This window comes from Microtus oregoni, unplaced genomic scaffold (assembly GCF_018167655.1).
Source record: "Microtus oregoni isolate MIOR12 unplaced genomic scaffold, Mior012 000028F_ref0000031, whole genome shotgun sequence".
Taxonomy (NCBI): Eukaryota; Metazoa; Chordata; class Mammalia; order Rodentia; family Cricetidae; genus Microtus; species Microtus oregoni.
This window is the reverse complement of record NW_024543087.1, coordinates 16,360,759-16,374,566: the sequence shown is the minus strand read 5'-3', so window position 1 is coordinate 16,374,566 and position 13,808 is coordinate 16,360,759. Positions and strand designations below refer to the sequence as shown.

Here is a 13,808-nt window from a genome sequence, read left to right as displayed (position 1 = left end):
ATCTCTTCTCACTGTCGGATTTCAGCCCCAGCTCCCGCTGGGGGCGGAGCTATATCCGAACGACAGGCGAGTAGGCCAATGCTGGTCGGGTTTTAGGCCTGTCAACCTATCAGAGCCAGGAGGCGCGGAGGGGGCGGGAGGCAAGGCTCTCCGGCTCCTGGGGATCCCCCGAGGCTGCTCATCCTAACCCCACCCCCTCCAGGGTCCGGACCCAGCCCACCCCAGCTCAGGCTGTCAGCCGGCGCAGGCTAATACTAGCTGACGCCTGCGTTCAGGGAAGGCGGACCTTGGGTCGGACCTGTCGCCTCCAAAGCCCGGGCCTGGGTGTTCCCCCCGCCCACGCCTCCCGCCCGCCTGCCGGTCGCTACCACCCTTAGCTTCTCAGACTGAGCTCCTCGTCCCGGAGAGGATTAAGTAAGTGCCTGAGCTCGGCTGCTTCTGAGCAAGAATGGAGGAATCAGGGTCGTGGAGGCGGGCGTGGGGACTGAGGCAGGGAGGACTGAGAGACCTGATGGAGAATGGCATGCAGCTTCTTGGAGGTCGCGGTGCCCACCACTTTCACCCCAATGTTCTTCCTTCACCTTTTGCCAAGAAAATAGTCAGCAGGATGCCTTCTCTCCCTTTGGCTCATAATAAACCGAGACTCGAAGCAAGTTAAGGGTCTGATCCAAGGTCATGGCTGGGATCAGTGGCAGAGCTCAGAAGTGAACCTGAGACTTCTTGTTGAGCCAAGCTGGAGAGGTCAGAAAGGAATAAATAAGTCTACTCCATGCATGACCTTCTGCCAGTTTTGCTCCTCCCTAGGGGACCATGATGGGTATGTGCTCACTTTCACACATAATCTTGTACCTGCAAGAGGAGGTATCCCATGCACGCCTATGAGCCACCCAGAGAAACATGTATGTAGCCATAAGCTAAGGATCCTTTCTTTTTCGAGGTCTGCCCCTCTGCACCACTACTAGGACTCCTTCCCACCCTGCTTTACCTAAGACCCACGGGGCTCAGTGATCTCCCACTCTCTGGTTCCAAAATAGGAGAGAAACAGGAGAAGGCGGTTCAAAGTGGGTATTCCCTTACTGCCTTTGCAGATGTAACTCCTTGCCTTACTTCTAGGAATGACAGGGGTCGGTCCAGTGGCCACGCCTGCCAACTGCCCCCCTGCCAGAGGACCTAGCTCAGTCTGTCCTTCCTGCCTCTTGGTGTCTCAGCACCAGCTCCACCTCAGCCCCAACCACAGCCTGGGTCACACAGGTCCAGTGACTCCTGTGCCCTCCTCCTCCTGGCTTGTGGGTAGTACTGATGGAGATTTGTGTGGACAGGCCTTGTGCTCAGCTAAGTTCTCTCCCTACTGGGAACGTCCCCCCTGAAGGACTTGTTCATTCTAACTAGCCCTACCACAGCATGGGATTGCTCTTACCATTTCCAATCCGGGGGGGGGGGGGGGGGGCTAGACACAGAGAAAAGTGGGGACTAGCCTGGGGTTATCCTGTGAGCCCAGGATTCAAAATCAGGTCTTTCTGAATCTTAGGCAAGTGTTTCCCTTCAAGCAAGGTAAAGGCTGCAGGTTTTTTCCCAAGCAGGATGAGAGGTGTATGGAGTGTAGGGAGTGAGGAGGTAGGAAGAGGAGAAATAAAGAGTGCAGAGATATTTGTGCAAGGGTGGACTTTTCCTTTCAAGCCTTCTGCCTCTTCTCCCATCTTCCATGTATGATCAATATAATCTTGTTTTCATGTCCCTGCATCCATATAGGAGCCATGGGCAAAGCCTCTATCCTAATACTCCCTAAACTTGACTTACTTCCATCTTGAAACCTTTACTTCCTCAGTGCCTCCAGATTCTAGAGGGATTTATCTCTGGCCATGCCCCTGTTGTAACTCCTGCTTTTATTCTTGCCTTTCTAGAGCCCAAGAAGGCAGGGGTCTCCTGCTAAGGATTTGGCTGTGCTGGTGGTCATCACGTTGGTGGGAGCTACAGCCTTGGACACCCCTCACGTCAGAAGTCAGTGGGCAGGTTGACTAAGCACTGGCAGGCTCCCAGCATCAGCATGAATTCCAGGGTCCCAGCTACTCAGAACTGGTTCAGCAGCCACCCACCCACCACAGAGCCTGACTTGGAACCTGCCACTGAAGGGTCTACCACAGAGACTAACACCCTCAGCCCAGAAACCACAAGCTTCAATGGCACCAGAATCCCTGATATGGCAGGTGGTGCAGCTGGTGTGGGTACCATGCTTCTGTCTTTTGGGATCATCACAGTGATTGGCCTGGCTGTGGCCATGGTGAGAGCTGGGGCATGAGCTGGAGAAGGCCCAGAGGTGGTCCTTTGGGAGAGGGTGATTAGTGTTTAGACTTACAGACACCCTAATTTGAAGACAATGGTCCATTAATGATAATGCAATTCCCTCCCACCTACTCCCAAGATTTATTTACTGGGGCCCAGATAAGCAATTCTAATTGGAAGAGCCAGAAACAAGTCTGAATAATACATGGTGTTTTGAGCTGGGACATATAAGATTGAGACTGGGGAGGAGTAAAGACACCTGGTCTTGGTAGGCAGATTTTGAAGCAGATAGGAGTTTCTGTGAGCAACAAGCAGGGCAGTGAAGCAAAGGAGTGTGGGAGTTTCAATAGCAGTAGAGACCAGAAGGTGGTTGAGCTATTTTGTGGGTAACAGAGTCTGGGAGGGATGTTAGCAGTTCTTTTATGTATTCGTTTGGCAATTATTTACTGACTATCTTCCTTTACCCTTGGGACACACAGAGCCACAAGCGACAAGAGAGGACCTGACTTGTGTTTCTTATGAAGAATGGGTTAATAGGCAAGGTGTTTTATGTAGGCTAGGTGGTCGTAGACAGCTGGGAAGAAACATTCGAGTTCTGACTCCAGGTAGGAGCCTGACCTCATTGTCACAGGAAGGGCCATGGCAGGTAGCCATCAGAACAGAGGTGAGCTAGAAGAACACTGTAAGTATCCTTCAACAGTGACAGACACAAAGAATGTCACTGAAGGGTCACTAGCGATTGTACAAGTTAAGACAAGGGAAAGTGGGGTACACCTGGAGTCCCCTAGAAGGCCTAGTAATAATGACATTCTGCCCATTGTTCTTTACAGGCAATGGGTGGCCAGCCCAGGAACATGTGGATATAACTACAGGGCTGGACAGGGCCACAGGGATGTAGATCAGTTAGTCAAGTGTATAGCATGTTTAGCAGGTGCAAAGTCCTAGGTTCAGTCTTCAGCAGTGGGATTAAAACAGATAAACAATGCACACACGCACACATTCACACACACACAACCCACAATCTCACACACACAAAAGGCAAGGCTATTTAATCCCAGCACTCGGGAGGCAGAGGCAGGCGGATCTCTGTGAGTTCGAGGCCAGCCTGGTCTACAAGAGCTAGTTCCAGGCAGGAACCAAAAGCTACGGAGAAACCCTGTCTCGAAGAAAAAAAAAAAAGGCAAGGCTAGTCATCCAAGACCTGACTAGAGCTAGGGTTAAACTAGGGTTGCCATATGGGCCCTGCAGGCTTCAGGTGGATGCCAGGAAACAACTGTTGCCCAGCAATAGGGCAGGATGCATCACACGCAGAGGGAGGCCAGGAAGGAGAGCTTTCCTGGGGTAGGAATGAGGAAGAATGGCAGTGCTGCCCCTTGACACCTGTGGTAGTTAAAACAGCCTGAGATACCCTAACCTCAGGGGCAAATGGCTTAGAGTCTGTCTCTGTTCTAAATGGAAGATTTTGACATGGGAATTTGATAAGGCTGCCTTTCTCTTTGTCCCCAAGGGATGTTCAAGCCAGAGTGGACGATCTTCCCACCAAAGGTAGAGGGGAAGAAGGTGGTAAGACAAAGACAGTGGAGGGCAGGGAAGAGCTCCAAGGCACACTGGGGAAGACTTCTAGAAATGTCTCCCATGCCTCTTCCTTCCCCTTGTGCCAGTCTTGAGCCATTCCATGAATGCATGGAAGAGTCAGTGCCAGCCTCATGCCTTGCAAGGGGAGTATGAAAAGAGCGTGTGCAGGCAGACGCAGAACTCCCAGCAGATCCCTGGGAGACGTGCAGCTGGGCAGACAGTCAGAGGCAGTGAGATTGGGAAAGGAAGAGGAAGCTGTCCTCAGGTGGGGCGGAGGGCCCGCAGGGCAAAGGCCTGCAAGCTGGATGGAGTTTCCGTCTCCTGAGTCACGGACCACAGAAGAGGGGGCAGATTTGGATCAAAAGTTACGAGGTCAAGGAGCAAGACCAGGGTCCTGTGGCTGGAGCTCAGGGTGGAAGGGGGCTGGGGAGACTTAGACCCGAGTTTCTCTTCCATCTACCCATAGGACAGCGAAGAGTCACTCCCTGGAGCAGGTGGATGAGCAAGGAACATTTTAGCTTTTTTCCACTTGAGATCAGATGAGAAAGCTCTCAGCCAGATTGAGAATTAAACAGATTCAAGCTATTGAGTTGATTACAAAGATTGTGCGAGCCACAGGGGCTTAGGACAAACTCGAAGATGTGGTTTTCCTGAAGCAGAAGCTGTCATATTCTTTTTGTTGATTTGGTTTTTTTTTTTTGTTTTTGTTTTTGTTTTTCTGACGGAAGATCTCACTATGTAGCACTAGGCCTTGAACTCATAGAGATGCTGCCTCTGCTTCCTAAGTGCTGGCATCAAAGGTATTCATGACGATACCTGGCTGTTATATTCTTAATATTCGAAACTTGTCGGTTTGGAGAAGAGCAGATGGTGTCAGGGGGCCTCAGAGTCCCTACCCAGGCATGGTCTCCCAAACATCCCCACCTTCTTCTCTCTCTTTGGTGCTTGGAACCAAGATTTCCCACTCCTGCTGGTAAATTCTAGTTAGTATCTGGTTGTCAACTCTTGTGTCTGGACAAGGGAGGGAGGGACCCAGGGACTTCTTTAGGATCCCTTAGCTTCAGAGTTCTGATCTGCACAGCTGAGTTCCAAGGCTCAGCTGTGCCGAGCATTGCCTGGAGCTACTGCTCTGCAGCCGGGCTGTGATCGATCTGTCCTGTGTTTTACTTAGAGGTGGCTTCAGTGGGAATTGAGGGGAAGGGACACACCGAGTCCTCCCTTTCTCCTTCAGCACTGAGGAGTCCCAGGCAGATGCTGAGTGGGAGGTCAGTCAGGATTTGGAGAGCTGGAAGCAGTCAATTCCAGACAGGCCTAACTAGTTTTTCTATGCCTGGTCCCCATCTCCAAATCTGCAGACTCAGTCTGGGATCAGTTGGCATCTGAAGATATCAAAGGAGCCGGGTGTGGGTGTGCAGGCCTGCAATTCTAGCTCTCAGAGACTGAATCAGAAGGATGGAGAGTCCAAGGCTGGCCTAGACTACATAGGGAATTCCAGGCAAGCCTGGGCTACATAGCAAGACCTTATTGAGGCAGGGGGTGGGGCAAATATGAAGCATACATGGAAGATATACATGTCTGAATGGGATGGGGACTCACAAGTGTTCCACTTTTTTTTTTCGAGACAAGGTTTCTCTGTGGCTTTGGAGCCTGTCCTGGAACTAGTTCTTGTAGACCAGGCTGGTCTCTAACTCACAGAGATCCACCTGCCTCTGCCTCCCGAGTGCTGGGATTAAAGGCCTGCGCCACCACCACCCAGCCTAAGTGTTCCACTTTTTATCCTCTTCAGCTCTCCCATCATGAGGACATACTGGGTCGGTGGGGATCTCCATTTCTCACTATCTGACGCTGTTCCTTCTCTTGCAGGTTTTATACATCAGGAAGAAGAAGAGGTAATTCCCTAGATGGTTCCTGAAGCTTTAGCCTACAGGAAGGGCTGGGCTAGTGTCCAGGGGATCTGAGTGGGAAAGGAGAAAGAGGCCCAGCACTAAGTCTCCTGTCCCTGGGTGTGGGGGTGGAGATCAAGGCCTCTTCAGCCCACTCATGATTGGGGGTGGCCGCTTTCACACTCAGGCAGGCATATGATTCTAAGAAAACAGGTGTAACCCTGGAATCGAGTTGTGGGGAAAGGAAAGAAGAGTAGGGGGTCATCAATATCCAGCTACTTTTGCCCTGACGGCTTATGTTGGCTGCCATCAGCTCCTTCATCAACTTCAGTCCATAGAGACTGGGATTGCAGTAGATTCCTGGCCCAGGCAGTCCCTATAGATCCTACAGCCAGAACCTGGGATGACTAGTTGTTCATGCTAAGGCTGTCCATCTGAGAGTCAGCTTGATACTTCAGATTCAAAGATGTCTATCAGTGAATCCTGAGGGAAGATTTAGGGTACCTTAAACTTGGTGTGTGGCTCTCTTGGCCACCAGGACTGAGGGAGGAAGGCTCTGTCCTACCCTCAAACAGCCTCTGTCCTCCCCCAAGGCTGGAGAAGCTACGCCACCAGCTCATGCCTATGTACAACTTTGACCCCACGGAGGAGCAAGACGAACTGGAGCAGGAGCTCCTGGAACATGGGCGAGATGCAGCCTCCATGCAGGCCGCTGCCTCCCTGCAGGCCACACAGGGCAAGGTAGGCACTGGCCAGTTTCCCCACCCACCCCTGGAGCTGTCCTGTCTCCTACAACCCACCCTCCATCCTTCCCATGCATTTACCAGCCCCTGCCAGGTGGTGAGGTGGCAGCTTTGTGTATGTGGGTCTCCTCAGATATTTTTAGAAAGTGCTGGAATTGTTCTCTGGCCCTCATGGACTCACCATGCAAAGCCAGGCTTTGTGGGCTCTGCCTAGCTGAGCTCTGACAGCCTGTAGATCTTGGAGGCCCAGCTGGGATCCCTGAGCCTAGTTTTCTTATGGACGTATGGACATCCAAATTCTTGCCCTATGAACCCTCATGTACTACCTGGGAAAGCAGAAAACAAACAAGAACTAAAGGCAAGACTGAGAGGGGCAAGGAATCTTAGACTTTTCTAGTCCATGAGGATCCGTGGACCTGCATGAGTGGTGAGTGGGCTCAGACTCTTCAGCAGAGACAGCTCTGAGTAGGCTGGTGAATCCTAATGCCTGCCAGTCCGGGGCTGTGGAGACCCAAGCCAAACACTCCTCAACCGTGCCCTTATCTTCTCAGAGTCATCAGGTAACCTGGCCACTTGCCACCACTTTCCCAATCCTCAAAGCTCGAGGACCATGAAGGGCTGGTGGGGGGAGGGGCTGTCCTTGATGGAGGGTGAGAAGGCCAGAGGTGAGATCTTCCTGCTGGCAGAAAGAACACACGCTGAATTAATTCAATACTAAGCCCATAGTAATTGCTGCCAAGGTCCGGGGCAAGCTGGGAATGGCTTGGGAGGGAGGAGCCGTCGGAGCCAGGTCACATTTCTAGACTGAACTTGGCAGAAGGGCATTCTAGGCAGAAGGCGTAGCTGATACCAGGCAAAAGCAGGCACCAGGAAGTGAGGGTGGAAGCGACTGGACCAGAGACTGGCTTTGGTCAAGGATTTGATGCCCCTGCCTGTCTCCCTGCAGGGCACTCTCTCTTCCCAAGGCCCACTGCAGAGGCCTAGCAGGCTGGTGTTTACTGATGTAGCCAATGCCATCCACGCGTGAGTGGCCTGAGAACAGGCCTGGACCTCTGACAAAGACACCTGCCACAGTGCCAGCAGCGCTGCCCACTTCCTGGCTGTCGAGACCTATTCTCAGGACCTGCGCCATCACCACCACAAGACAGGAAAGGGCTGCAAGAGACCCCAGCTGTGCTGAGGCCCCATCCACTGACTCTCTGACCAGGCTAGCCATCTGGCCACTGACTTCTCCTGAACCGATGGCCCTGGTACGGAAGGCAGCCCTCATGCAGGAAGGCTAAGAGCCGCTGATGGCTTCCTGGTCTCCTGTACATAAACCTCGCATCAAGGTCTGCTTCTCTGATGGGGAGGAAGGACACAAGCCTGAAGGGCAAGGGAGAAGAGACACGTTCTCCCTCTCTAGGATTGCCTTTTTCTTTCTTTTTTTATTCTGGAGCCTCCTCTAGGGTAGAGAGAGGCTAATCCCCAAATGATAGGGACAGGGCAGGGCAGCACCTTTTGGGGAAGGTTGTTTGGTTGTTTGTTTTTTGAGACAGAGTCTTGGCTGGCTTGGAACTTGCTGTGTAGACAAGTCTGGTCTCCAAATCAGAGATCTACCTGCCTCTGCTTCCTGAGTGCTGGGATGAAAGGAGTACCCCACCACATCCAGCTAAGGCAGCACCATTTATAGGCCCAGGAGACCCAGGTTCAGAGCTGGAAATGCCCAGTAGAAAGGGCTGCAGAAACCCAGGGGCTGTCCATAGTTAGGGTATTGGATATTTTGGTAAGTGGATGAGCACGAAGTCTCTCAGCCACGTATCACTGGCAGCCAAGGCAGCTGAGAGAGATGAGATTGGGAGCCTGGGTATGGAAAGATGCAACTCCCCAGATGTGGAGAAAGGTTTTACGCATGTACATGAGTGGGCTGTACACAGACATGTACCTGTTCCAGAATAAGAGTAAGACGGAGGCCCTCCGCATCAGCTCCACTTTGCAAGCTGACTCCCACCCCGTGGTATGGAGTGGAGCATCACCATAGGCTGCTTCCTCTCCTTCAGTGCTCAGGGCTGCATGGAAGAGGGAAAGAGGGCTGGGTTCCTCTGTCCACTGTGTTTCTTCAGTGGGCTCCAAAAGCTGGGCTGAGCTGCTCCTGGAAATGGCTCCCCTTCCAATATGGGGTTCTGGGAGAGGCCTTTGGTCTAAGGGCAGTCACAGGTCAGACTAGTAGGGAAAGTTACGGTTGCCTAGAGGGGAGTGTTCTTTGAGGAAAAGACCTAAGAAAGCGAGTCTGGTTTTAGTTTTGCCCTTCCGCTCTCTGTTCAGGAAGGGCCACTCAGTGTCATGGACCGTGGAGGGGGTTTCTGCCATTGATCTTACTCTAGTCTTGGACGCGGGAGGCTGACACCAGGGGCATCTGGGCAGAGTAATCACAAAGATGGGGGGTAGTTTTCTCCACTGGGACTCACACGTGAGCATGTACAGAGGCGTGTCCCCAGCTTCGTCACCATGGCTGTCCTCTGCTGGCTAGAGGGGATGCGGGGGTGGCACATGCTGTTGGGCTGATCCCACATGTCAGGAGGTGAGAGGCTAGGAGGATCCCATGGGGCCGGCTCTGGTTTTATCCCTGCCCGGAGATGCTATAAATACGTTAGCGCTTGAGCAACTGGAGGGCTCTGAGTAATTTAGGATGCACAACGCTGTAATTTAACTCGCAGCATCTCCCACAGGAGAGCATTAAAGATGTAATTAAGATGTTTACACAAAGAGAATGGAGTCTTTGACACTTGGGGTGCAAAACCCCAGGAGGGGACACAATGGGTGAGGTGAGGCTCTGTGGGAGGCCTGGGGACAGTCACTTGGATCCCAGCTATGAGGTGGCAGGCAGCCCAGCTGTTTTTCTTGATCTGTCCATGGAAATCCTTTGGCCTGGAGTCCAAGGTTGCTCTGGGGCCTCATGCTTCAACTGGGAGATGGGGTGACAAGGCCTGCAGTTGTGGAGAGGTCAAGAGGACAGAATCCTGTGAGATCAGGTCCGGAAGAGGGCTTGATCTCCAAAGATTGTGGAGTGCCATATGGTGTCTCAGGATCCGCAGGACTTAGGCTTGAAATACAAAAGTAAAATGGTTTTCTATAGAACACAAAGTAAAGGATATTTAGCATGGGATGGGAGTCGACCAGGCTTTATGTATGGGACCCACCTGCGAGGCTAACAGAGATATAGAGGAAAAAGACACTGTGGTGACCAATTTGCCAGGAATGCCCCAGTGATAATGCTGAAAGCCCCTTAAGAGAGCTAATGTTCAGACTAGCATGATGGAAATATGGAGGGAGTTAGCCTCCAAGTTCCCTGATGAGGGCTGGGCTGAAGTGGGGGCGGTGGGTCGTGGGATAGAGCTTCAGCAAGGCTGAGAACCGTGTACTTCATGGGTCACACACATGAGTTACGGATGAACCTGTCAGTGATAGATTGGCTGTTAGGAAAGCCTCCCCGCAGAAGACTGGCCAGGCGTGGGATGAGCAAGCGGGCTGTGTATTCCCACATTATTAGTCAACCTTTGGTTCAGGGGTTGGGGTGCTGCAGAGCCCTTGGTATCCTGAAGAAATAAGGGTGACACCCAGGGACCAGGGATGCTGACGGAAGTAGGAGAACCCCTGTGCCCTTTCCTTCTGCCTCATGACCAGGCCCCTTTCCTGAAGGGTGGGCCTGGCTAAGAAATGGACACAGGCTGCTTTCTGTGAGTGGCAGGCCGCCTATTTATAGAGTGTACCCTTGCAGTAAATTGTCCCTTCTACTCACCTTGCTCTGTTTTCTAGATCTTCTACTCTCAGAAGAAATCCAAATTCCCGTATCTCTCACAGAGTGTAGGGTTGATAAACATTGAGGTGAAAGGGTCTGGTGGATGTGTTCTCCTTGAGGACTTAGGCTTGGTTGCCTAAGGAGACTCTCCTTGCCACTCTCGGTGGTGAATGGGGTAAGGCAGTATTGCCCACCATTGCTGCTTCTAAAATTGGCAATTGGGCCCCTCTGAGGAAGGTCCTCCCCCTCCCTATAATCAATCAGACTCTCTGTATGTCTCTCTGCCTCTCACTGCCTCTCTCTCTCTCTCTCTCTCTCTCTCTCTCTCTCTCTCTCCCATACATGAAATCTCTCTTTATGAATAGCAGCCAGGGCTTCAGGTCAGAAGCCGCGGTGGCTGGCAGCGGGCAGTGTCAGGGTAGATGTGGATGGGCACCTTCAAAGGAGGCTGTCTCTTATTTAATACAGTGAAGTGTCACCTTGGAGCTGAAGTGAATAGAGTAATCCCATTGCTTGGCTGCAGGCAGACAGTGGGGATGCCTTCAGAATGTAAAGGGAAGCTCCTGTCGGAGAGAGCTCAGAAACTCCTGGAGTGCTCCGACCTTCCTGAAGACTCTTAGAAACATTCCCTCCAGCCCATCAGTGAGCCAACCCACACTGTACTTTGTTCTACACGGAAGAGAAGGATGCCAAGTAGAAGAGAAAAAAAAAAGATGAGCAGTGTTATGAGTGCCCTGTGTGCCCATGTCTTTATATTTACAGCTAAACATAAAGAAAGGCAGAAGGTTAGGTCAGGGAATGCCTGGAGTGTTCTGAGGCTCAGACATCCCTACGCTGTCCCGTGAAGCTGTACCCCTTTGGTAGGCCTCAGTGTGTGTGTTAGGGTGGGGCTTGTCTAAGAATGTCTGAGGGAAATCCCAGGGCATCCTGGCCTCCAAGGGCTTAGGACATGGGGACAACTGCAGGTGGGACAGCTGTGGCTTCCCAGAGAACACTCTTGAAAGGCCATACTGAGAAACAAACATGAAATCTGTGAGCACCAGGTTCAGGGAGAGGAAGAGGATGGGGAAGAGCAGGGGTTCCTTAGGTGTCACCAAGTAGGATTAGGACACGTGCCATCCCACCTGGGACGAGGTTTACCCGTTGCATGCCACCTCACTTCACCTTCAGAGTTAGTTGGCAGTGGTCACTGGCTCTTACTTCTCAGCTTGGGTCCTGCAGAGGTAGATCAGGGTAGGGGACAGGACTCCTTAGGGACATCCTGATCACCCCCACCCTAAGGCCCCAAGAAAGCTAGCTGAAGCAAGCAAGCATGCAGAGTAAGGATAAGAATCTCAGAAAAGGACTGGAGAGACTGATCAGTGGTTACAGCATGTACTGCTGTTGCAGAAGACCTCAGTTCTGCTCCCAACATTCATGTCAGATGGATCACACCCCCTGTGACTCCAGCTCCCAGCATCCATGTCAGATCGATCACACACCCTGTGACTCCAGCTCCCGCATCCATGTCAGATGGATCACACCCCCTGTGACTCCAGCTCCCGCATCCATGTCAGATGGATCACACCCCCTGTGACTCCAGCTCCCAGCATCCATGTCAGATGGATCACACCCCCTGTGACTCCAGCTCCCAGCATCCATGTCAGATGGATCACATCCCCTGTGACTCCAGCTCCCAGCATCCATGTCAGATGGATCACACCCCCTGTGACTCCAGCTCCCAGCATCCATGTCAGATGGATCACATCCCCTGTGACTCCAGCTCCCAGCATCCATGTCAGAGGGATCACACCCCCTGTGACTCCAGCTCCCAGCATCCATGTCAGATGGATCACACCCCCTGTGACTCCAGCTCCCAGCATCCATGTCAGAGGGATCACACCCCCTGTGACTCCAGCTCCCAGCATCCATGTCAGAGGGATCACATCCCCTGTGACTCCAGCTCCCAGCATCCATGTCAAATGGATCACATCCCCTGTGACTCCAGCTCCCAAATCCATGTCAGATGGATCACACCCCCTGTGACTCTAGCTTCAGAGGCCCCCTATTCGGGCCTCCATAGGCACCTGCACTCATGCATACAGATAATTTTACAAAATACAAATGAATCCTTTTTATTATTATTTTTTTCAAGAATCCCAGAGCAAAGCCCAGTGATAGAGCCTTCATTCAAGAGAGGGACTGCCAAGGAGGTAGAGGAGCCGAGTGCTGAGACGTGAAGGCTGTTTCCTTCTCTTGCCCCTGCCCTGGTACAGGGGTGTGTGTGTTAGAAAGTCCACCTCTCTGAGAATCCCAGTTTGCAGGACACTTCCCAATTCTCACAGTTCATCTGCGAAGGTGAACTTGATCGACAGGCCTGAGATCCCTGTATGATGGACAAGAAGAAGGCTGGAACACTGTGAGGTCCCTCAGAGTCAGGGTTTCTGTACCTAGTGGAGAAGTGCTGGAACCTGCAGGCAGGGTGGGGGGTGATGGAGAGAGGTAGCCTTTCTCTGAGGCCAGGGATCCTATCTCCGATCAGTAGGTCACAGCCTGGGCTAGTGCCTTAGGATTCTATTGCTATGATAAAACACCGGGACGTAAACAACTTGGTGAGGACATCAGTTTACAGTTCCAAGTTGTCATCCATCACTGAGGGAAGTCAGGGCAGGAGCCTCGAGGTAGCAGCTGGTACACAGGCCTTGGGGGGGAGGGCGCTGCCCACTGACTGCTCCTCATGGCTTGCTCAACTTGCTTTCTTGTACACCCCTAGTCCACCTGCCCAGGAGTGGCACCACCCACAGTGAGCTGGGTCCTCCCACATCAATCATTAATCAAGAAAATACACCACAGGTTTGTCCACAGGCCAATTAGGGTGTGTGTGTGTGTGTGTGTGTGTGTGTGTGTGTGTGTGTGTGTGTGTGATGGGGAGGGGTTTTCTCAGTTGAGGCTCTTTCTTCAAAATGACTTTAGCTTGTGTCGAGTTGACATAAAACTAGCCAGCACAGCACAGTCCTCAGTTAGAGGAAAGCCCCAGGCAGCTTGGAAGCAGAATCGATCACAGGAGGGCCTCCTTCCAAGTGTCCCCCATAGTGTGAGGGTTCTAGAATGTGTAGGGAGTTAGAAGGGCAGGAGGAGGAGGGCTGGGACACAGCTGAAGTCAAAGTGAGCACAAGAGCCCTGTTAAATTTCTCACTGGTCTCTGGAGTCCGGGCTCCACTCACAGAGAATGTTCTGAGTAATAGTTGCTGGTAGCCGACACAGGAGTGACATGGATCTTCACAGTGGCCTAGAAGACGACAGCAGCAAACATTGCCCAAAGTGGTCAGAAACATAAATAGGCCAGTTCTTGAGTGTGGAGGGTTAGGAAGAGGCTGAGAATCTGCCAGGTGGGTGGGGTGAGCTTGGAGAGAACTGAGACTCTCTCTTGCCTCCTGGAACATCCCCTGAGGAGAATGGGTACCAGGCCCTCTGTTTCTGGGAGAGGGCTTCCTGAGGCTCCCGGACACATTGCCACATGATCTTCAGTCTAGACCTCCCCATCAGAGGCTTGGCCTGGTCCAGAGCAAG

At 52.3% G+C, this 13,808-nt stretch overlaps 1 protein-coding gene across 1 annotated transcript; it reads left to right on the top strand.

Annotated features, from left to right (window-relative positions):
* The first annotated feature begins 209 nt into the window (after window positions 1–209).
* On the top strand, window positions 210–9,201 carry CUNH3orf18 (chromosome unknown C3orf18 homolog). The gene is made up of 5 exons (XM_041677307.1): window positions 210–414; window positions 1,902–2,278; window positions 5,719–5,744; window positions 6,332–6,479; window positions 7,428–9,201. Exons 2-5 carry the CDS (start codon window positions 2,045–2,047, stop codon window positions 7,506–7,508), a joined length of 489 nt encoding a protein of 162 aa, XP_041533241.1. The 5' UTR covers window positions 210–414; window positions 1,902–2,044; the 3' UTR covers window positions 7,509–9,201.
* Window positions 9,202–13,808: the final 4,607 nt, after the last annotated feature.